General features: G+C 44.8%; 2 protein-coding genes across 8 annotated transcripts; one reads left to right on the forward strand and one right to left on the reverse strand.

Annotated features, from left to right (window-relative positions):
* Positions 1–427: 427 nt before the first annotated feature.
* On the reverse strand, positions 428–8,025 carry LOC121556930 (pachytene checkpoint protein 2 homolog). The gene is made up of 14 exons (XM_041870820.2): positions 7,943–8,025; positions 7,460–7,553; positions 6,882–7,032; positions 6,445–6,568; positions 6,253–6,308; positions 5,948–6,038; positions 5,611–5,683; positions 5,292–5,355; positions 5,025–5,111; positions 4,394–4,500; positions 3,933–4,086; positions 2,144–2,256; positions 1,662–1,731; positions 428–1,493 (listed from the first exon to the last, which is right to left on the reverse strand). The coding sequence occupies exons 1-14, from the start codon at positions 8,016–8,018 to the stop codon at positions 1,398–1,400; spliced, it is 1,356 nt and encodes a 451-aa protein (XP_041726754.2). The 5' UTR covers positions 8,019–8,025; the 3' UTR covers positions 428–1,397.
* Positions 8,026–8,035: 10 nt separating this feature from the next.
* Positions 8,036–23,267, forward strand: brd9 (bromodomain containing 9). 7 transcript variants are annotated; one of them, XM_041870813.2, is made up of 17 exons: positions 8,036–8,183; positions 9,735–9,955; positions 10,207–10,368; positions 12,754–12,883; positions 13,333–13,390; positions 14,603–14,747; positions 15,110–15,220; positions 15,819–16,018; positions 18,170–18,305; positions 19,719–19,794; positions 20,059–20,154; positions 20,343–20,475; positions 20,718–20,829; positions 21,094–21,147; positions 21,301–21,406; positions 21,691–21,867; positions 22,318–23,267. In XM_041870813.2, the coding sequence occupies exons 1-17, from the start codon at positions 8,135–8,137 to the stop codon at positions 22,416–22,418; spliced, it is 2,067 nt and encodes a 688-aa protein (XP_041726747.2). In that variant the 5' UTR covers positions 8,036–8,134; the 3' UTR covers positions 22,419–23,267. The 7 variants fall into 7 exon arrangements, with proteins under 7 accessions (XP_041726747.2, XP_041726748.2, XP_041726750.2 ...); XM_041870814.2 differs by having other exon boundaries at positions 18,173–18,305; XM_041870816.2 differs by having other exon boundaries at positions 15,879–16,018.
* The last annotated feature ends 1,377 nt before the right edge of the window (positions 23,268–24,644 follow it).

Here is a 24,644-nt window from a genome sequence, read left to right on the forward strand (position 1 = left end):
TGACTGTGTTATTGCGCCACCCAGTGGTCGAACACCAAAGTACACAGGGTTTTAAAAGAAACATTTTTCCACTTCACACTTAAAGGGGAATTTCACCCCGGGGGGATCTGGCCTTGTTTTCATCAGGTCTGAGGCATTTCTAGAACAGTGAGATGTGTTTCACACATAATTGCCCAGGAGGAAGGCAGGTCTGTGCGAATTCAGAAACATCAGAGGGTTGTATTCATTAGTGCACAAAAGCAAACAGTTTTGCAACAGAATCCTTGACATCACATTATAGATTAGAGCCTCTTGGAGTAAAGCTTCCGTTGCAAATATTTTGCTACAGTGTGCACTAATGACTATGGCCTGTTAGCCAATCATGATGATATATCACATGTTTATCGTGTGGGCAGTGTATTTGACAAACTCAAAATGAGACAAAGGGTGTTTTAAAGAGTTGAATAATCCAATGTTTTATATACATGTAAAAAAAAGGTCAGTTATGAACATGTGTATCCTGAGTTTGAATGAAAAGACCTATAAAAGGTACTATACAATACATGGAACATCCTTGAGCATCAATAAACATCCACGGATTTGGAAATTAAATCAGAATTGTACATTTCCATTGAAGCTCTCCTATTTGGGGCTATTTAGAACATTGCATTGATATTCACTTACAGTAGCAGAAAGACTGTCTGTGTTTCTGATACCACCTATCAAACGGATAGGAAACAGCATGCTCATATAGAGAACATCAGATAAGCAGACAGAGTAATGAATACATGTGCTGTAAACAACATATGGTGTGTCCCCCAAATGGCACCCTATTCCCCATATAGTGCACTACTTTTGACCATAGCCCCTATGGGCCCTGGTGAAAAGTAGAGCAATGCATAGGGAATAGGGTGCCATTTGGGACACGCTGTCTTGGGTTAGAAAATTAAAGCCGTGTAGTCACACATATCAAAAGAGGACTGCATCTCAAGCTTTTTAATACTGTTGCTATATAATGTGCTGAGAATGCACCTAATGTTGATGATGCTAGGCAGTAGCAACAAGAACATCAGGAAGTCTCCACAGAACATGACTGACTGGTTGATGGCAGCCATTTTGAATACAGTACTCTAGTGGTAAAATGTCTACTTTCACACACTGTCTGTGAGAAAACTAATTGGTTTGGTCAACTTTGAGTGGTCAGAAAAATAAGACTATAAATGCATATTCCTTAACCATGAAATAAAATGTACATAAAGTTTCCATCAACCGTTGGTTAAAACAGGTTCAGACTGTCTGAGACACAGTATGCGTCCCAAATGGCAACCTATTCCATATATAGTGCACTACTTTTGACCAGAGCCCTATGGGAACTATAAAAGGGTATAGGGTGCTATTTGAGACAAAGCCACTGTAGATCACAGACAGTTGACTAGGTTGTCCCTCTCCTCTATCTGTTTGTCCACTGCTAGGTCCATGGCCCCCAGGAACCTCTCCAGGGCCACTGTCGGGGTCTGGCAACAAGAAGTCATAGACAAGTCAGATTTTTGTTGCATAGGAATGCAATGAGTAGCACCCTTTCCATATAAAAATAGTTTCATTTAGATTTATCTTCCCATAGAATTCTTCTTCAGAAAAACCTGTTTGCATTCTGCGTGAAACATTTGAAAACGTCTAAATACCTTCACAAAAAGAGCGTGGGCCAAAAAGGGTAGTTTCCTCAGCGCTCTTCCACTGAGCCCTTTGCTCTTTCTGGAAAAGTCAATAAGAGAAATAAGCGCAAAACATCATTAAATTCTACTCTGCTATAATCCAATGCATGCACACACACACACACATTTACATTTTAGTCATTTAGCAGACGCTCTTATCCAGAGCGACTTACAGTTAGTGAGTGCATACATTTTCATACTGGCCCCCCGTGGGAAACGAACCCACAACCTTGGCGTTGCAAGCGCCATTCTCTACCAACTGAGCTACACAGGGCCACTTCTCAAAGGTAGTAGCTGGGTGGCAGGTCTGAGACATGAATGGCAGCGCTACTGAGGGCCAGTGTAGCTGGGTGGCAGGTCTGAGACATGAATGGCAGCGCTACTGAGGGCCAGTGTAGCTGGGTGACAGGTCTGAGACATGAAAGGCAGCGCTACTGAGGGCCAGTACTCACATGGCGATGTTCCTGAGAAGCAGGCTGAGCTCTGACACGTTGCTCTCCCTGAAGCCCATGGTCTCCAGCTCAAACATGGTCAGCAGTTGCTGTCTGGGGTAGATGATCTGGCACTAGACAAAAAGGGGAAAGAACACATGATTTTTTCCCTCTGGGCGTATTTATTGAGGTTAACGTTTCGATACAAGACCCTGGCACTGAACACAAACATGTCAGTGAAAAGACACCTCAATAACTTTGGTCAGAGTAACTGTTTCCTACAGTAGTACCTCAAAGATACGAACCCCAGAGTTAAAGACTGACACATCTTTAAGCACATTTCAAAGTTATGGCCAATTCAGTGTTTCAAACGGCCTCCATTCCTGAAGAGGTCCTACTGTATTCATTACACAATCACATGTTGGTGTGTTTTTACCTTCATGAATTCCTCCAGGCAGGACAGAGAGATGTTGGTGTGTTTTTACCTTCATGAGTTCCTCCAGGCAGGACAGAGAGATGTTGGTGTGTTTTTACCTTCATGAGGTCCTCCAGGCAGGACAGAGAGATGTTGGTGTGTTTTTACCTTCATGAGTTCCTCCAGGCAGGACAGAGAGATGTTGGTGTGTTTTTACCTTCATGAGTTCCTCCAGGCAGGCCAGAGAGATGTTGGTGTGTTTTTACCTTCATGAGTTCCTCCAGGCAGGACAGAGAGATGTTGGTGTGTTTTTACCTTCATGAGTTCCTCCAGGCAGGACAGAGAGATGTTGGTGTGTTTTTACCTTCATGAGTTCCTCCAGGCAGGCCAGAGAGATGTTGGTGTGTTTTTACCTTCATGAGTTCCTCCAGGCAGGACAGAGAGATGTTGGTGTGTTTTTACCTTCATGAGTTCCTCCAGGCAGGACAGGTAGATGTTGGTGTGTTTTTACCTTCATGAATTCCTCCAGGCAGGACAGAGAGATGTTGGTGTGTTTTTACCTTCATGAGGTCCTCCAGGCAGGACAGAGAGATGTTGGTGTGTTTTTACCTTCATGAGTTCCTCCAGGCAGGACAGGTAGATGTTGGTGTGTTTTTACCTTCATGAATTCCTCCAGGCAGGACAGAGAGATGTTGGTGTGTTTTTACCTTCATGAGTTCCTCCAGGCAGGACAGAGATGTTGGTGTGTTTTTACCTTCATGAGTTCCTCCAGGCAGGACAGAGAGATGTTGGTGTGTTTTTACCTTCATGAGTTCCTCCAGGCAGGACAGAGAGATGTTGGTGTGTTTTTACTTTCATGAGTTCCTCCAGGCAGGACAGAGAGATGTTGGTGTGTTTTTACCTTCATGAGTTCCTCCAGGCAGGACAGAGAGATGTTGGTGTGTTTTTACCTTCATGAGTTCCTCCAGGCAGGACAGAGAGATGTTGGTGTGTTTTTACCTTCATGAGTTCCTCCAGGCAGGACAGAGAGATGTTGGTGTGTTTTTACCTTCATGAGTTCCTCCAGGCAGGACAGAGAGATGTTGGTGTGTTTTTACCTTCATGAGTTCCTCCAGGCAGGACAGAGAGATGTTGGTGGTTTTTACCTTCATGAGGTCCTCCAGGCAGGACAGAGAGATGTTGGTGTGTTTTTACCTTCATGAGGTCCTCCAGGCAGGACAGAGAGATGTTGGTGTGTTTTTACCTTCATGAGTTCCTCCAGGCAGGACAGAGAGATGTTGGTGTGTTTTTACCTTCATGAGTTCCTCCAGGCAGGACAGAGAGATGTTGGTGTGTTTTTACCTTCATGAGTTCCTCCAGGCAGGACAGAGAGATGTTGGTGTGTTTTGTTTTTACCTTCATGAGTTCCTCCAGGCAGGACAGGTAGATGTTGAAGATGCCCTCTACAGACGGAGGGCCGATGTACTGTTTGATGTCTGCTCTGTCCACAAACGCCAGGTCTATCTTCTCTGTCACGTTGGAGGTGGTCAGAATCACAACATTAGGATACCTGGAATATATAAGATCAGCTGGGTAAAACTACATACAAACCAACACACTGGAGGATGGAGGATGAAGTGGTAGAATGCCAGAGCTGCTTGGAGAGAACATTGTTGTATCCCAAATGGCACCCTATTCCCTATATAGTGCACTACTTTTGACCAGGGCCCTGTGGGAATATAGTGCCATTTGGGACGCACGCCAAGTAATAGGAAGTCATGTTAAACAGTGCTTTCATGAGTTGTTGCCTCCATCTACGGGGCCTAATGTGTGAACAACCACGGTAGATGAACTGAACATGAGCATGCCTGACTGACCGCTTGATCTGGTCCAGCTGTGTGAGGACAGAGTTCACCACTCGGATGGCGTCTGAGGGTTCCGTTCCGGCCTGGGAGGCGTTCCGCGCTGCCGTCAGACTCTCCACCTGGTCATCAAACAACACAGAGTTACTCTAGGCCCTGCAGTTGTAGGAGTTAACTGGGCCCTGCAGCGGTAGGCTTTAACTGGGCCATGCAGTGGTAGGCTTTAACTGGGCCCTGCAGTTGTAGGCTTTAACTGGGCCCTGCAGTGGTAGGCTTTAACTGGGCCCTGCAGTGGTAGGCTTTAACTGGGCCCTGCAGTGGTAGGCTTTAACTGGGCCCTGCAGCGGTAGGCTTTAACTGGGCCATGCAGTGGTAGGCTTTAACTGGACCCTGCAGCGGTAGGCTTTAACTGGACCCTGCAGTGGTAGGCTTTAACTGGGCCCTGCAGTGGTAGGCTTTAACTGGGCCCTGCAGTGGTAGGCTTTAACTGGGCCCTGCAGTGGTAGGCTTTAACTGGGCCCTGCAGTTGTAGGAGTTAACTGGGCCCTGCAGTTGTAGGCTTTAACTGGGGCCTGGAGTTGTTCCTGACCACATGACCTGACCAGGAAAACCTCTGGACCACTGTTGTAGGCTATTCATACTCTACCTCATCGATGAGAACAAACACCAGAGCCTGCTTGTCATCGATCAGTTGTTGGATCTTCTGGAACATCTTAGTGACCAGTTTACCACTCTGGAGCAAAGACACATGACCTGTTTACAGTCAAACAATACCAATAATGATGTATTCATGTATGTTGATGTTGTATAGTTTTGCTGGTGACAAATCCAATTTCCCCTTGTGGGATTAATAATGTTTATTCCAGTAAATTCAATAAGACATGTAATGAGAAGCAGGAAGAGCTAACTGTACCTCAGAGAACCACTTGGAGAACAAACTGTGGCTGTTGATCTCAACAAACTGCCCATAAGAGTACCTGCAGGGAGAATAGGACAGGAAGTTCAAGTTTTTATAACCCACATGGAAGTCATAGACACTGAAATACATGGATATTGCATTGATTAATAGACAATAAAACATTCAAGTTAAAATACAAGGTAAAACCATGACAATATGTACATTTCCATTTGGGAATACAGCACATGGTGGAATGAATAGAGGTGGTGGAAAAACATCCTGCAACAAGTTTCTGCCAAAGCCCTTTCCTCTGAGCGAGAGCTCTCTCTCTTACCGGTCCAATAGTCTGATTGACAGCTTCTGGGCCAGAGCTTTACACAAAGACGTCTTCCCTGTGCCCGGGGGTCCTAATGTGGGCACAAATATAGACACACGATCGAAATAATTTCAAATGATATTGCTTTTTAGAGATATCACATGTATGCTCATCATAGTTGGCATATCCATATTTGAGGCATATTATATACAGCATATTGAGGATTGGCATAATCATAGGATATTATACATTAATATCAAAGTTATTACCATACTCTATTATCATATTATATAATAATATCATATATATATTATTATATTCATGTGTCAAGTTAACAAGATCCTGTTTCTGTTACCATGAAGCAGGACGACCCGGTTCCATGAGATCAGGTTGCTGTCCACGTTTTTGTCCGAGAAGTAAATCGTGGTCGAGACGTAATCCAAGAGCTAGAGGGGAAAAGACGAAGACATCAGGATGCAGTTCAAATAATCCCATCAATGTTCGTACCACTGGCATCTATCTACAACACTCCGTTAATAGCACAAGTTATTAAGGTTGATTCCCAAATGACACCGTAGCCCCTATGTAGTGCACTACTTTTGACCAGAACCCTATAGGCCCGCAGAGTGCCATTTGGGTCGCATCATAAATGTTTCTTACTTGTGTTTTGACCCCGCTCTCATACACCAGACTCTCCCAGATGCCATGGAACTCAGCTGGGAAAAAATACCACACACAGGGGAGTAATCATGTATTGGAATCCATTTAGGAGAAAACGTCAACCCTGGCAGCCATAGAATTACATATAGAACAGTAAATTAGTAGAATCTCTGTTAACATGGGCCCACCCACCAGCTGGTAAGAGCCAGTGATTGGCTGCAGAGAGCTCCTCCTCCTCCAGGTTCAGAGTGCTGGGCCCGTCATCATTCAGGGTGAAGATGTGGATGGACAGACTGCAGCTCTTCAGATCTATGGGCTGGAGGAGGAAAACAACCCAAACATCAGACATATGTCTTACAGTGCACTGTACTGCTTTTTACCCGGGTCCTTAGGGCTCAGGTCTAAAGTAGTGCACTGTATAAGGAATAGGGTGCCATTTGGGACGCATCCCATGTTGCATTAACATACAGCTGAAAATGTATTATTAATTTGCCACTAAGACATACTGTATGTGCCAATTAGTGCCTTCAGGACATTATTTATCTCAAGCAACTTGAAAGGGAGGGAAAAAAGCAGGAGAAAAATAGATTTTTTACAGTAAACGCCGTTAGGCTGTCATAGTATTTTACTTTTCTCTCAGCATCCACTATGGCCACTGATTGGACGTGTTTGATAAGGAAGTCCTCGTCAAACTCTGTCCACCTGTAGGCCCCGAACACCATGCGATGACGGTTCAGCAGGGCCAAGACGTGCATCTTCACGTCAGACCTCTTCGCAGTGCTGCAGTCAGTGTAATACGCAGAGAGAGAGAGGCAGGAGAGAGAGAGAGAGAGAGAGAGGCAGAGAGAGAGAGAGGCAGAGAGAGAGAGAGAGAGGCAGAGAGAGAGAGAGAGAGAGAGAGAGAGAGAGAGAGAGCAGAGAGAGAGAGAGGCAGAGAGAGAGAGAGAGATAGAGAGAGCAGTGTTGTTAGGGACAAGGAGAAAGGAATGGAAGCATGTCATGAATACAACTTTGAAAAGACTAACATGCTGGGGTAAATGATTACATAACTGAGTGTCCCAAATAGCAACCCTATTCAATGGGAGGGCCCTGGTCAAAAGTAGTGCACTATATAGGGAACAGGGTGCCATTTGGGACACTTTCATTCCCCAGTACTGTAATACTAGTTCAGTGTGAATAGAGCTTTTCAATATGCACTAGCTAGTACCTGTTAGATTTGACGTGAACCTCCACATGGATGTTGTGCATGTCGTTGGGGTTCTGCTTCAGATCCCCTACATCCATTCTGTCGCCCTCCATACCTTCAGAGAGATTAAAATGTATGTCAAAATTATAACATTTTCGGGAGGAAATACAATAACTCATCGTTCAGTCTAATGTAATGTCTCGACAACAGTACACATGTTGACATCACCAACATGAATAAGAAGTACTTATCTGCTATCTGCCTTTAGAACTAACAACAACATAAGTATAATTATCTAGTTAGTATGACAACAACACATTGAATTCAAAGCATCAAACTCACAGCATTTAGCTACTAGCTAAAGTCGCATAGTTACACGCTTTAATCTGTTGCTAGATCTCGCTAGCAAGTGTTGTTACTAGTGTTACGTGTAATACAGCTATTGCGATTCGTCAGTTATTTTGTTGAAGCTTTAATTCAAGAAGTTTACACAAAATTGCTTACCTGAGTTTTGGTACGGCATCGACTGGACGTCAGTCGAATTTAGCGCGCAGTTTTGTTGAACCTGAAGTAGATGCATTGTTGTGGGAAATGTACTTCCGGGTTATTGGGGTACGGATCGCATTTGATGCAAACAATGATTAGATACAGATACCTAATTACTAGACGCTTTCGCTTAATTTAAACACAACAAACATGGGAAAGAAGCATAAAAAGCACAAGCCGGAGTGGAGAACAGTTGATGGTAAGCGAGCAAAGAAACCTATTCAAAGCCTGGCTTTGTCCCATTTTGCTAGCCTAGCAAGCTAGCAGCGTTCCCTGCGGTGCCAGTGCTAACTTACTATTCCTCCACTTCTGTTGCTTGCTGCCATAAGCATTACCAATTAATATTATGAGGGATGTGTATCAGGTCTTATCAAGATTGAGTTTGCATAATATTGGCATTAACGCTAGCTAGCCAGTTTATCCAAACGAGCTTCAATTCCATACAACACTCCTTCAGTAGCCTCCAACTGCTCTTAAACACTAGTAAAACTAAATGCATGCTCTTCAATCGAACGCTGCTGGCACCCGCCCAACCGAATATAATCACTACTCTCGGCGGGTCTGACCTAGAGTACGTGGACAACTACAAATACCTAGGTGTCTGGTTAGACTGTAAACTCTCCTTCCAGACTCACATTAAGCATCTCCAATCCAAAGTTAAATCTAGAATCGGCTTCCTATTTCGCAACAAAGCCCCCTTCACTCATGCTGCCAAACATGCCCTCCTAAAACTGACTTCGGCGATGTAATTTACAAAATAGCCTCCAACACTCTACTCAGCAAATTGGATGTAGTCTATCACAGTGCCGTCCGTTTTGTCACCAAAGCCCCATAAACTACCCACCACTGTGACCTGTACGCTCTTGTTGGCTGGTCCTCACTACATATTCGTCACCAAACCCACTGGCTCCAGGTCATCTATAAATCACTGCTAGTCAAATTCCCGGTTTATCTTAGCTCACTGGTCACCAGAGCAACACCCACCCGTAGTCTGCGCTCCAGCAGGTATATCTCACTGGTCATCCCCAAAGCCAACACCTCATTTGGCCGCCATTCCTTCCAGTTCTCTGCTGCCAATGACTGGAACGAACTGCAAAAATCTCTGAAGCTGGAGACTCTTATCTCCCTCACTAACTTTAAGCATCAGTTGTCAGAGCACCTTACCGATCACTGCACCTGTACACAGCTCATCTGAAATTAGCCCACCCAACTACCTCATCCCCATATTGTTATTTATTTTGCTCATTTGCACCCCAGTATCTCTATTTGCACATCATCTCTTGCACATCTATCATTCCAGTGTTAATACTAAATTGTAACTATTTTGCACTATGGCCTATTTATTGCCTTACCTCCATAACTTACTACATTCGCACACACTGTATATATATTTTCTGTTGTATTTTTGACTTTATGTTTTGTTTTATCCCATATGTAACTCTGTGTTGTTGTTTTTATCGCACTGCTTTGCTTTATCTTGGCCAGGTCGCAGTTGTAAATGAGAACTTGTTCTCAACTGGCTTACCTGGTTAAATAAAGGTGGAGAAAAAAAAAATCATAATAATAATCCTGTCGTAGTGGTAGCATTGCCCAGCAGATAGATCTCTGTGATGGGTAGCTAATGTTTATCATCACTTATTACACAGTAACACACACACCACATCTTCTGCTAGTATGATGACACATCATGCTTGTTGATCTTGCACTTGGTATGATCCATCACTCAGTTAAATGTGGTCTCTGTTTTCAGACTGTGAGGACAAGCCTTTTGAGAAGCCGTTGAAGCTGGTGCTGAAAGTGGGAGGAAGTGAGATCACAGAACTCTCAGGCTCCGGCCATGACTCTAGTTACTACGACGACAGGTCAGACCATGAACGAGAGCGCCACAAGGACAAAAAGAAGAAGAAGAAGAAAAAGTCTGAGAAGGAGAAAGACAAACACGTAGATGATGAGGAGAGGAGAAGACGGAAAGTGAGTATGAGCTGAACAAGCGTGTTTCCCAAATGGCACCCTATTCCCTATATAGTGCACTACTTTTGACCAGATCCATATGGGCCCTGGTCAGAAGTAGTGCACACTGTAATGGGAATAATATGATGCCATTTTGGAGGCAGCCTTTCATTAAAAAAAAGCATACCATATAACATTACATAATGTGAGCTAGGTCCTCATTAAGGACAAAAAAAACAATAATCAATGAATGAATGTGTGATCTTTGACAGGAAGAGAAGAGGAAGAAGAGAGAGCGGGATCTGAATGAATCAGAGGCTGCTACTGCCTCTGCCAGTGGTGTCGGCCTGCCCAGTGTGGTGCCCAGTCACACTGGTGTGGCAGTCCAGCCTTTCATGCTGCCAAAGATACCAAACATTGGTATTAGTTTTGAGGTGAGAACGTTTTTGGTTTGAATTACTCAAGTTTCAAGTTTTATTAGTCGTATGGACAGGATACACATTGTATACACCGTCCAATGAAATGCTTACTTGCAGCAAGCTTACTTGAGCCCTAGAGCCGATAATGTTTTCCTGGAGGTCACATGGTCGGAAAACCTCTTGGTCCTACAGGAGATAGTGGAACTGGAAACCTCCTGGTCCTACAGGAGATAGTGGAACTGGAGACCTCCTGGTCCTATAGGAGATAGTGGAACTGGGGACCTCCTGGTCCTACAGGAGATAGTGGAACTGGGGACCTACTGGTCCTATAGGAGATAGTGGAACTGGAGACCTCCTGGTCCTACAGGAGATAGTGGAACTGGAGACCTCCTGGTCCTACAGGAGATAGTGGAACTGGAGACCTCCTGGTCCTACAGGAGATAGTGGAACTGGAGACCTCCTGGTCCTATAGGAGATAGTGGAACTGGAGACCTCCTGGTCCTATAGGAGATAGTGGAACTGGGGACCTCCTGGTCCTATAGGAGATAGTGGAACTGGAGACCTCCTGGTCCTATAGGAGATAGTGGAACTGGGGACCTCCTGGTCCTATAGGAGATAGTGGAACTGGGGACCTCCTGGTCCTACAGGAGATAGTGGAACTGGGGACCTCCTGGTCCTATAGGAGATAGTGGAACTGGGGACCTCCTGGTCCTATAGGAGATAGTGGAACTGGGGACCTCCTGGTCCTATAGGAGATAGTGGAACTGGAGACCTCCTGGTCCTATAGGAGATAGTGGAACTGGAGACCTCCTGGTCCTATAGGAGATAGTGGAACTGTAGACCTCCTGGTCCTACAGGAGATAGTGGAACTGGAGACCTCCTGGTCCTACAGGAGATAGTGGAACTGGAGACCTCCTGGTCCTATAGGAGATAGTGGAACTGTGGACCTCCTGGTCCTACAGGAGATAGTGGAACTGGGGACCTCCTGGTCCTACAGGAGATAGTGGAACTGGGGACCTCCTGGTCCTATAGGAGATAGTGGAACTGGGGACCTCCTGGTCCTATAGGAGATAGTGGAACTGGGGACCTCCTGGTCCTATAGGAGATAGTGGAACTGGGGACCTCCTGGTCCTATAGGAGATAGTGGAACTGGAGACCTCCTGGTCCTACAGGAGATAGTGGAACTGGGGACCTCCTGGTCCTATAGAAGATAGTGGAACTGGAGACCTCCTGGTCCTATAGGAGATAGTGGAACTGGGGACCTCCTGGTCCTATAGGAGATAGTGGAACTGGGGACCTCCTGGTCCTATAGGAGATAGTGGAACTGGGGACCTCCTGGTCCTATAGGAGATAGTGGAACTGGGGACCTCCTGGTCCTATAGGAGATAGTGGAACTGGAGACCTCCTGGTCCTATAGGAGATAGTGGAACTGGGGACCTCCTGGTCCTATAGGAGATAGTGGAACTGGAGACCTCCTGGTCCTACAGGAGATAGTGGAGCTGGGGACCTCCTGGTCCTACAGGAGATAGTGGAACTGGGGACCTCCTGGTCCTATAGGAGATAGTGGAACTGGGGACCTCCTGGTCCTATAGGAGATAGTGGAGCTGGGGACCTCCTGCTCCTATAGGAGATAGTGGAACTGGGGACCTCCTGGTCCTATAGGAGATAGTGGAACTGGGGACCTCCTGGTCCTATAGGAGATAGTGGAACTGGGGACCTCCTGGTCCTATAGGAGATAGTGGAACTGGAGACCTCCTGGTCCTATAGGAGATAGTGGAACTGGGGACCTCCTGGTCCTATAGGAGATAGTGGAACTGGGGACCTCCTGGTCCTATAGGAGATAGTGGAACTGGAGACCTCCTGGTCCTACAGGAGATAGTGGAGCTGGGGACCTCCTGGTCCTACAGGAGATAGTGGAACTGGGGACCTCCTGGTCCTATAGGAGATAGTGGAACTGGGGACCTCCTGGTCCTATAGGAGATAGTGGAGCTGGGGACCTCCTGGTCCTATAGGAGATAGTGGAACTGGGGACCTCCTGGTCCTATAGGAGATAGTGGAACTGGGGACCTCCTGGTCCTATAGGAGATAGTGGAACTGGGGACCTCCTGGTCCTATAGGAGATAGTGGAACTGGGGACCTCCTGGTCCTATAGGAGATAGTGGAACTGGGGACCTCCTGGTCCTATAGGAGATAGTGGAACTGGAGATAGTGAAGTAAATAAGAATACAGTGTTTGGCAATACTGTACATTACTGCCTTTACTACCGTCTAACAAGTATTATAATTACTCATTCATACACTAACCCTAACCATAATAACTAGGAGATCATAGGACAATCTCCAGTAGTTTAATGAGGACCATGTCACTGACTCCTGTTGTGGCTTTGCCTGTCTGTCTCAGCAGCAGGAGGAGAAGAAGAGGAAGAGGTTTGAGATGGAGCCGGAGATGATGGACCAGTTTCACCCCAACATCAAGGCAGAGGTGGAGCAGCAAGGAGACCGGCCTATCAGGGCTTGCAGGACAGCCCCGGGTAATAATCTAGCTGTTCTCCTGTGTTGTTACATGTTATTACACATGTTATTACACATGTTATTACTGATTTATAAACTGGGTGGTTTGAGCCCTGAATGCTGATTGGCTGACAGCCGTGGTATATCAGACCGTATACCACAGGTGTGACAAAACATTTATTTTTACTGCTCTAATCAAGTTAGTAACCAGTTTATAATAGTAATAAGGCGCCTCGGGGGTTTGTGATATAGCGCCAATATACCACGGCTAAGGGCTGTATCCAGGCACTCCGCGTTGTGTCATGCAGAAGAACAGCCTTTAGCCGTGGTATATTGGCCATATACCACACCCACTCAGGCCTTATTGCTTGATCATAACATACATTGTACATCCATAGTAATCTGTGAGGTGTTAAAGACTAATGTAAAATAGGATGACATGTGATTGTGTGTTTGTCTCTTCCCTCAGAGAGTGAGTGCACCCCTCGGCAGCAGCTCCTGGAACACTTCCTGCGCCAGCTTCAGAGGCAAGGCTCTCTGACAACATTGACCACGTTTACATCAACACCAGAATCCCGTTATTATTCGGAATGCTCAAGTATTCTGTTATGAGAAACCCGGATAAGATGCCTGGGATATGTTGATCTTAGACAGGATACTGTGGCATGTAAACATCTTATCGGCCTCAGTTTCGCATATCATGGGTGTTGTGTGATGATGTTTTCAACTGTCAAACAAATCACTTCAAAAAGTAGGCTACCTGCGCGGTTCGATCCACCATAATAATTTATTTAGTTGATACTCCATACTGGACCGTAGAGCCTACTGGCTACTTTCATCCCTAACTTAGACAAGTTTCTGCGTATAATTTCCGACATTTGGTAGGCCATATTATATATAATTTCCGACATTTGATAGGCCATTTGTCAACTATAGTTTGATACATGCAGCTTGTCTTCTGTCATGACTTGTTGCCCCAGGAGACTAAATAAAGTAGTGCTCACCAGAATGTCTTACATTGATAGAATGAATGCATCAGTTATCTAGTTAACACCAGTAACGTTGTCTGTTTCGTTTAGGTCTGCGTTTAGGGACCGGGGTGAAAACGCAATAACTCCAAAACAGTGGAAAGATTGGTCCTGTGCAAAATGTCAAAATGTTTGACCGGTTTTAAGGAAATGAAAAGCTGAGAAATGATGAAACACATTGCTGATAAGACTTCAGCTTATTTTAGGTGGTTGAAATACTGTCTGCTTGCATAACGGTGTCAAAGACAACACATTACACGCCCATTCACATTTTCTCAAGAGATTATGGAAGAAATAAATCATATTTCTCCTCTCCTGTTCCCGAGACAACATTAACATTTGTTTTATAATTTTACTGCAAGAAATGCATAATTCTGCAGGAGTTAATATTATATTAGGCTACATGTGAGGGGTTATAGGCCTACAGTCAGTGTCCATATTTCAGTTACTATTCCATTTAACCCATATGAATTTAAATTAGGAATATTCTGTTTATTCATGTATACAGGGATTCTTGTGAGCGGGATATCAAAGGTGCATGTAAACAGCTTACCCCGAATAAGACCTTAAGCAGGATATGAGCTACTATCTGGAATACTGTGGGCAATGTAAACGTGGTCAGTGACAGATCCACGAACATCTCTGGATTATGCCTGTTGGTGACATGAAAGTCAGTGCAGTCGGTACTAATTGATTGTCTTGTCTTTCCAGGAAGGATGCCCATGGGTTCTTCACTTTCCCAGTGACAGACGCCATCGCTCCGGGTTACTCTGTGATAATCAAACACCCCATGGACTTCAGCACCATGAACGACAAGATCACAGACAACGAGTACAAAACCGTCACAGAGTTCAAGGTGAGGTGATGCTACTTCCTCGCCTCTTTCGCAACTGTATTGGAGAAGGTCCAACGTTCCTCCCCTTGGACCTTCTTCTCCAATGCGTTTTGAGAAGGTGACAAGGACAGAAGTTGCCAGGAATCAGTGAAAGATTCATTGTGGAAGAGCCTTGGTGTTATCACGTTGATATAACTTGTGGAAATGAATGTGTGTGTGCTTTACATAATGGTAACATTCATAACATGGATAGTGTTTTCAAAGGAGGATATTTATTTGCTTCAATTGAAAAAATATTTGTGTTGAAGTATTTGTATCAGTTTTATGTTTGTAATTGAGTGATGGAGCTTCTTCTTCTAAAGCGGATGCTTCCTCTGTTGCAGGCAGACTTCAAGCTGATGTGTGATAATGCCATGGTGTATAACCGGCCAGAGACAGTTTACTACAAGGCTGCCAAGAAACTGCTGCACACTGGCTTCAAGATGATGAGCAAAGTAATGAGTAGTGTCTGTGTCCTACAAGGACCGGATAGAAATGTGATTGTCAGTGTATGATTTGTTGTGCGTGTGGATGTTCATAACCCATCCATTCCTGTGACAGATGTCTTCGCTGGTGCTTCCTGTTTGCCCTTGTCTTGTCCTTTTCTGTTCTCTCTATGCCTGTTGACCTGTTGACCTGTTGGTCATTCTTCTTCCTCTCTGGCTTTGTGAAACAGATTTGCCTCTGTGTGCTTTTACTTCAGACTCAACACACTCTAAGGTCCTTGTATATTTCCGTAATGTAGCATTGGAGCATTCAGGAGACTGTAGAACAACAAAAACAGATAGAGGGCAGATGTGTGACTCGAGAGAGATGTTTGTTCAATGATTTCCCTCCTAACAATCATCACCATCGCAGTTAGACTCATCACCACCATCCCACCAGCAATCCGATCCTGCCATCCTACCAGCCATCCCATCCTGCCATCCCACCAGCCATCCTATCACTCTCTGGCTGAGTTGTGGCAGATGGAGTATAAAGTGTTGCCCTTTGGTTCTCTTTCTCTCTCTCTGTGGCTCTCTCTTTCTCTGTGGCTCTGTACTCTGTTTACAGGAGCGGCTGTTAGCTCTGAAGCGCAGCATGTCTTTCATGCAGGACATGGATTTCTCTCAGCAGGCGGCCATTTTGGGGGACGAGGACGTGGCGTCCGAGGAGCCCCCGCCGGAGGTCGTCCCCGTGCCCGTGGAGTCGGCGTCGGCCAAGAAATCCAAGAAACAGCCCAAAGACATCAAAGATATGAAGGAAGTCATCAGGTAGAATGGACTGGCCTACTCTCTAGTCCAGTGTCTTGACTTCAGTAGATGTTGGTCTAATGCATCATGTACTGCATGTGTACACGTGACATCATTGCTCATGTAGTCCCTTCTGTTGTCCCAGGCTTGGTACAATGCGACGGATGAGGCCCATAAACCACTACTGTATGGTGTTCATTGTATCCTACATGTTACATCCGACATGCTGCATAACCATGAACTGTAGAGTAACAGTGTGTATCTCTGTGGTCCCAGCCAGGGCCGGCCCGCTCATTAGGCAGGATTAGGTGGTTAAACTGACCAAGACGCACCTCCAACAACACATAAAACTTCACATAATTCTGCCCATAAACAATGACAGTTTCTCTCAACCAGTGGCAGATGGGCTTTTTAGGTGAGCGCTGATGCCGCCCTGTGATAAACAGTGTCCACTTTGTCAAAGGCAGGGACGCAAAATGTTTATCTTGTCCATTCCCAGCGCGCCTCTCCAGGGTGCTGTTGGAGAGACCCATCGCTGCGGCGCTCCACTAATATTCCGTCAGAAAAATAATCGAACATATATGTAGCAGATGTAGGATATGGTAGAAAGAGTATGTAGCCTATAGGCTGGAGATAAAATGTATGACAATGTAATTAGATATACACTTTTTTACATCATGCAGGTTTCTCCGATCAAATAGCCTAACCTAAATGGCGCCCAATCAAATAAAAAATGCACTGACATGTTAACAAACGACATATCCTAAAAACAGGACAGGTCAAAGTAAAATGGACAATATGGAATGGACAATCGGGTTACTTACAACTGCTGTCCAAGAGTTTCATCTGGTGGGCTAAATTGTCATGATCAGTGGTTTCAAGTTTGTATCCATAAATTTTTTACGAGCTGATCATAGCGAAAAAGAAAATACTTCTGCATTTCCCGCTGTTTAAACACATTGCAAAAATGGCTCGGGATAACCCCTCCTGATAAAGTTGGGTAGCTGATATTCAGAGCTTAAATAGCCAGATTGATTAGTCACAGCAATCACGACTAATAAAGACAATGCAATGGCCTGTTTTGCAAACGGTGGGCCTACCAAATAGATGGGCAGTCATAACATTCCATTGTGGGCCAACATGGTAAGCACCTTTTTTTGGTCGGCCGTCTTTTTTCGGGGTGTTTTACAAACGACAGGCCTACCACATAGCTGGGCATTGTGGGCCTGTCGGCCAGGGATGGACAACTCCAGTCCTCAGGGGCCTGATTGGTGTCACACTTTTGCCCCAGACCCAGAAAACACATCTGACACCAATAATCAACTAATCATAATCTTCAGTTTAGAATGCAATTAGTTTCATCAGCTGTGTTGACAAGGGATTGGGGAAAAGTGTTACACTGGAGTTGCCCATCCCTGCTGTAGGCTATACCTCAGTAAGCACGGACCGACGCTGACCTCTTTTTTTTGTTCCTGTCCGAACTGGACTTATTTTTTTGGTGCAGTCTGGACCAGCCTTGATTTACACGTCCACTGACTTTGTTTTTGGGTCCGATCCGGACCAACTCTGAACCAATCATAGACATCTATGTTTGGTTCAAATTTTGTCCGGTCTGGACTAGCCTTGATTTGGCCCAAACATAGACGTCTATGACTGGTTCAGAGTTGGTTCGAATCGGACCATTTTTTTTTTTTTTCAACTTTCATTCAGAACCGAAAATTAACCTGAAAAATGAACGTATTTCAGTGCCCAGAAAATAGCTACTTTCAACGTTCATTCAGAACCGAAAATGTACCTGATTTCAACGTCCGGAAAATACGTCTTTTCACCTTTCATTCAGAACCTAAATGGAACCTAACTTCAACATCTGGAAAAAATACCTATTTTAGATGTCTTTTCAACATCATTTTGCTTACTGGAATAATTGTTGTAGGGGCGGCCATTTTTTGGTCTCGCCTAGGGTGGCAGAACGGCCAGGACCAGTCCTTGTCCCAGCAGTTACCTGTATTAACCAGTGATCTGTGGAGTAACAGTGTGGATCTCTGTGGTCCCAGCAGTTACCTGTATTAACCAGTGATCTGTGGAGTAACAGTGTGGATCTCTGTGGTCCCAGCAGTTACCTGTATTAACCAGTGATCTGTGGAGTAACACTCTGTATCTCTGTGGTCCCAGCAGTTACCTATATGAGCCAGAGGGGAACGCCTGCAGCCTGACCGACAGCACAGCGGAGGAACACGTTCTGGCCCTGGTGGAGCACGCTGCAGATGAAGCACACGACCGCATCAACCGATACATGCCCAACTCCAAGGTGTATATAATAATCAACTGCTATATACCCAACTCCAAGGTGTATATACAGTACCAGTCAAAAGTTTGGACACACCTACTCATTCAAGGGTTTTTCTTTATTTTTACTATTTTCTACATTTGTAGAATAATAGTGAAGACATCAAAACTATGAAATAACACATATGGAATCATGTAGTAACCAAAAAAGTGTTAAACAAATCAAAATATATTTTAGATTCTTCAAAGTAGCCACCCTTTGCCTTGATGACATCTTTGCACATTCTTGGTATTCTCTCAACCAGCTTAATGAGAAATGCTTTTCCAACAGTCTTGAAGGAGTTCCCACATATGCTGAGCACTTGTTGGCTGCTTTTCCTTCACTCTGCGGTCCAACTCATCCCAAACCATCTCAGTTGGATTGAGGTTGGGTGATTGTGGAGGCCAGGTCATCTGATGCAGCACTCCATCACTCTCCTTCTTGGTCAAATAGCCCTTACACAGCCTGGATGTGTGTTTTGGGTCATTGTCCTGTTGAAACTCAAATGATAGTCCCACAAAGCGCAAACCAGATGGGATGGCGTATCGCTGCAGAATGCTCTGGTTAAGTGTGCCTTGAATTCGAAATAAATCACAGACATTGTCACCAGCAAAGCACCCCCACACATCACACCTCCTCCTCCGTGCGTCACGGTGAGATCATCCGTTCACCTACTCTGCGTCTCACAAAGACACGGCTGTTGGAACCAAAAATCTCAAATTTTGACTCATCGGACCAAAGGTCAGATTTCCACCGGTCTAATGTCCATTGCTCGTGTTTCTTGGCCCAAGAAGGTCTTCTTCTTATTGGTGACCTTTAGTAGTGGTTTCTTTGCAGCAATTCGACCATGAAGGCCTGATTCACGCAGTCTCCTCTGAACAGTTGATGTTGCGATGTGTCTGTTACTTGAACTCTGTGAAGCATTTATTTGAGAGAATGCCAAGAGTATGCAACGCTGTCATCAAGGCAAAGGGTGGCTACTTTGAAGAATCTCAAATATAAAATATATTTTGATTTGTTTAACACTTCTTTGGTTACTACGTGATTCCATATGTGTTATTTCATAGTTTTGATGTCTTCACTATTATACAATGTAGAAAATAGTAAAAATAAAGAAAAACTCTTGAATGAGTAGGTGTGTCCAAACTTTTGACTGGTAGTGAATAATAATCAACTGCTATATGCCCAACTCCAAGGTACTCAATGCACCAGTGTCTGTTTTAATCAGATATGACTGGTAGCCTAGAGGTTAGAGAAGCGGAGGGTTGCTGGTTCAAATCCCTGGCTTTGAGTCCGGTTTACTAGATATTGTTGGACATTTAAAGTGGACGCCAGGGTAGATCTATGTTTAGTTACTACGGTGACCACATGGTTCTTGTGTCCCTTTGTTTTTAGATGGGTTACCTGAGGAAAGAGCCTGATGGCAATCTGTTGTACACTGTAGTGAATCAGCTGAATCCAGAAGCAGAAGGTTTGTTCCCTACTTTTCTAGCGTATTATCCAGTGGGAAACTCACAGTCCCAAATGGCACTGTTCCCTGTGTAGTGCACTACTTTTGACCAGAGCCCTATGGACCCTATGGTCTCTGGTCAAAGGTAGTGCACTATATAGGGAGTAGGCTACCATTTGGGTCGCAACCATATAACCTGTATAGATGTATGTATCAGATAAATGTCCAAGATGTTCTGGACCATATAACACGGAGGGAAGTACCTTTTCTGACTCTATTTCCCAGAGGAGGAGACCCACCCTGTGGACCTGAGCTCTCTGTCCAATAAACTCCTACCTGGATTAACAACACTGGGCTTCAAAGATGACAGGAGACACAAGGGTATGTGTAGAAAGTGCAAAGCTGCTTAGCTGTTAGCTAACACGTTTTGATATATGTCCTGACAATGTAAAAAGTCAATTTGACCTCTGGTGCTTAGAAGTGATAGTTTCTGTCTTTCATGCTGTTGGCTATGATGAGAGAGAGAATTTCTTCCAAGGCTTCCTCCTCTGCTCTTCCTGTGTGTGTAGTGACGTTCCTGAGCAGTACCTATAACACCCAGACCCTGCAGAACAACTCCATCTACCCAGACCTGCTGCCTGATGAGATGGACATGCTCTACTCAGCCTACGGGGACGAGACTGGGGTGCAGTGTGCTCTCAGGTTAGTCAATGCTGTAGCAGCACTCACATCATTACTGGAGTTCCCATTGGAGGATTCCTGGAATCAGGATGCAATAATAAGGAAATCCAGGAATATCTGAAAAATCTGGGAACTTTGGGAAAGTTACCGGGATTTTGCAACGCTAACTGCAGTGCACATCTTGTATTTTAGTAAGGTACTATACGAAAAGCCTTAACATTATATTATGCACTGTGTAAATGCTGTCTTCTTCCTCATTCCAGTATTCAGGAGTTTGTTAAAGGTTGTGGGAACGTTACTAAGCGTTTGGTTGACGGGCTCCTGGATAAAATGACTGCAGGGGATCACTCCAAGGCTGTCTTCCAGATCAGACAGGTTGGTACCCCACTTACGCACTCATACAGGCTGAACCCCAAATAGCACCCTATTCCCTATATAGGGTTCTACCTTTGACCAGGGCCGTGGCACCGTGTGGGTGCCATCTGGGACACACAGTCACACATATTACTTCCAAAAGCACAGTAAGTCCTTTTTTAGAGGGGGCATGTGTATTTGCAGATAGATGTTTTAATTTCTGGTAAAAGCTGTGTGAATGTACATTATGTTAATGTCGTTGTAATATGTCATCTTCTGTTTCAGAAAAGAAACATGGCGTTACCTGACGAAACCAAGAGCAACATTTACGATATGCATGTAAAGTATTTTACAGCTGTTCAATTGAATACGCTTACAGTGGTTTAGTTTGGTGGTTGGAGTAAAATGAGGTGTGTGTGTGTGTGTGCGTGTCCGTCCTGCTTTCCCCACATGGTTGACCCTCCGGATGTGTTTGTTTGTTTATTTGCCCAGGTGGCTGATGGGACAGGTCTGGGAGAGGGCAGCTCAGTGCTGGACTTCATGTCCATGAAGAGCTACTCTGACATGTCTCTGGAGATGTCCATGCTCAACTCTTTAGGTGAGAATCCTACAGGTTGTCATTTAGTGGTATCGTTTCAATTATAACCATCATCATCAATATGTTTACAACCCCCCCCCACCCCCCCCACCACCACACACACACACACACATACACACACAGTATGTGTCATAAAATAGGCTTTATAGTTCATGATTCTTTACCATAGCCCTAAAGTAGTGCACTATATAGGAATAGGGTGTTGTTTTTGGGATGCAGACCCTGTCATCTTCATCACCTGTACGACTGTAATGGTCTTCCCTGTGTCCCTCCTCTCCTCTCAGGGAAGTCCGTGAAGAAGGAGCCGGAGCACGAGGACGGGGTCAGCCAGCAGCACTTTGAGGAGGCAGCCAAGCTGCTGCAGGAGTTCCAGGAGGGCCAGGTGGAGAGGGGAGGCTCCAGACCCTCCTCCAACCTCTCCTCCCTGTCAGGGACCTCAGACAGGGACCAGCACCACCTGGGTAAGGACCTCAGGACAACACTGTCTGGAGCTCATCCACTTACTTGGCTGTATCAGTGTGTGAGTCCCAAATGGCACCCTATTCCCTATATAGTGCACAAAAGTAGTGCACTATGTAGGGAATAGGGTGCCATTTGGGGCGTAGCCAGGAGCTCCTCCACCTGCCTGGCTGAATCAGTGTCAGAAACATACAGGATTTGGTTTGTCCGTGCCAGTTGCCATTTTGTACCTTGTTGACACTTACAGGCTCGGTATATCACATCAGTCACTTAAAGCTATAAGGAAAGACGCTCTGGATAAGAGCTTCTGCCAAATGAATAAATATCATGTCAAATTTAATAAGGAGACATGGGTTTCAATGTTTCAAAGGCTTTATAGACACATGATTTATGTGCTTTGTTTATTTTCAAATGAATGACCATTGGTGCTGTTATTCTGTGTTCCTCCACAGGGAGTCCATCACACCTGGGTGTTGGTGACCAGTCTGAGATGGTTCATGACCCATATGAGTTCCTCCAGTCTCCAGAGCCAGGCTCCACAGCCAACAGCTGACCTATGAGTTCCTCCAGTCTCCAGAGCCAACAGCTGACCTATGAGTTCCTCCAGTCTCCAGAGCCAACAGCTGACCTATGAGTTCCTCCAGTCTCCAGAGCCAGGCTCCACAGCCAACAGCTGACCTATGAGTTCCTCCAGTCTCCAGAGCCAGGCTCCACAGCCAACAGCTGACCTATGAGTTTCTCCAGGCTCCAGGGCCAGGCTCCACAGCCAACAGCTGACCTATGAGTTCCTCCAGTCTCCAGGGCCAGGCTCCACAGCCAACAGCTGACCAACACACTGTCAAGTTGCCTCTAACTAGGGTTGTCACAATACCAGCATCACCATACTATGATACTCAACTTTCCAAGGCAAAAAAGGAAACATGAAACCGACTTAACTCTTTAAAAACCTGCTTTATCTAAAATATTGTTTTCTGTAGCTTAAAAAAAAAATGCAAATGTGTCTCTGGGTGACATCACAATGCTGCCTGTTTGTATCCAACATTAGGACTTCTGTGTATAGCGATACTGCTAGAGACACTACTAGGGAGTTGGTAGAAGATGCCTCTAACCGCTGGTCTGGGGTCAGATAATGTTTGATCGTCATAATGGTTAAGGTTAGGGTCTGGGGTTGGGTAATCTGATCCTAGAAATGCGGCTTGGAGGAAACTTCTACCTGGAGCTGATCTGAAGTCCTGTTTTTAACCACCCTGGTTGTTTTGTTGTCTGACTCTGTGCCCTCAACACACCAGGGACAATGAGAACGAACCTCGGACATGTTGTGAAAGCTCATCATGATTGTACAGATTATTTGTGTGTGTGTGCTATACTTAGGAGAATAAAGTCGCCACAGGTTGTGTCTTTATACGGGTACTATATCATTCATTAGTTTCTCTTTCAAATGTTTTGGGCACTGGGATTGATATGATACTGTGGAGTCTCAATAACGTCTCCTTCCTGTGTGGATGGAACTTATTTATCTATACTGAAGTCTATCTCGTACTTTTCAAGAGGGCAGATATTGGAACAGTATAAAAAAAAACAAGCTCAGGGACCATATGTATGAACCATCTCAGTGTAGGAGTACTGATCTAGGATCAGACCCCCCCCTTGTCCATGTAATCTTGTTCATTGTGATCTAAAAGGATCAACTGATCCTACACTCTGACTCTGAGACGGTTGATAAATACGTTCCCAGAAGTCTACCAACTTTCCTCCTTGTGAAGTCGTCCTCTCATAAAGGATGTTATCGGCAGGTTGTATTGGTCCAGTGTTAAAAGGCCCCCTGCGTTTACATGGCTGGCCAGTGTTGGTGAGAAAAGGAACAAGCACGTCGGAGTGGAGTCTCTTACGGACCACCCAAGAGCTGTTGTTGCTAAGCTACATGTCCACCCCACCAATTTTAGCTTGACTGTCTGTTCTATTTAAGGACAATTCTAGAATTGACTCTTGTATTAATGGAAGGGTAACACGGTTGCCGTGCAATGTTCAGTTTCTTCTCACAGCCACTGTATCTCTGTGGCTGAGAGGAAAGAAACTATGCAATGTTGAGTTCAAAACATCACACTGAAATGAATGTCAATGTTGGCATTCAGTGCATTCAGAAAGTATTCAGACCCCTTGACTTTTTACATTTTGTTACGTTACAGCCTTATTCTAAAATTGATTAAATGTTTTTTCCCCTCATCAATCTACACACAATACCCCATAATGACAAAGCAAAAACTGGTTTTTAGAAATAATACATTTACATAAGAATTCAGACCCTTTACTCAGTACTTTGTTGAAGCACCTTTGGCAGCAATTACAGCCTCAAGTCTTCTTGGGTATGACGCTACATGCTTGGCACACCTGTATTTGGGGAGTTTGCGTCCCAAATGGATGCAGATTACTTTCAAGTATGTGCAGGAGTCTGTTTAGAAAGCAGAAGTTTCATTGCCACAGTATTTCCTACCTGGTTTCAGTTCCTGTTATTCTGTGGAGGCTATAAAAGTATGTAACATAACTTCAAAGTAAATTCCTCCCAAAGAAACAAACAAATCCTGGGAAGGAATCTCCCTAATTATGGCTACATGAAGTTGGATGCAATGCCAAGACTATAGGGTTAGAGTTCTAGGCTACAGGCAGTTGAAGTCGGAAGTTTACATACACCTTAGCCAAATACATTTAAACTCAGTTTTTCACAATTCCTGACATTTAATCCTAGTAAAAATTCCCTGTCTTAGGTCAGTTAGGATCACTA

This window comes from Coregonus clupeaformis, chromosome 28, assembly GCF_020615455.1.
Source record: "Coregonus clupeaformis isolate EN_2021a chromosome 28, ASM2061545v1, whole genome shotgun sequence".
Taxonomy (NCBI): domain Eukaryota; kingdom Metazoa; phylum Chordata; class Actinopteri; order Salmoniformes; family Salmonidae; genus Coregonus; species Coregonus clupeaformis.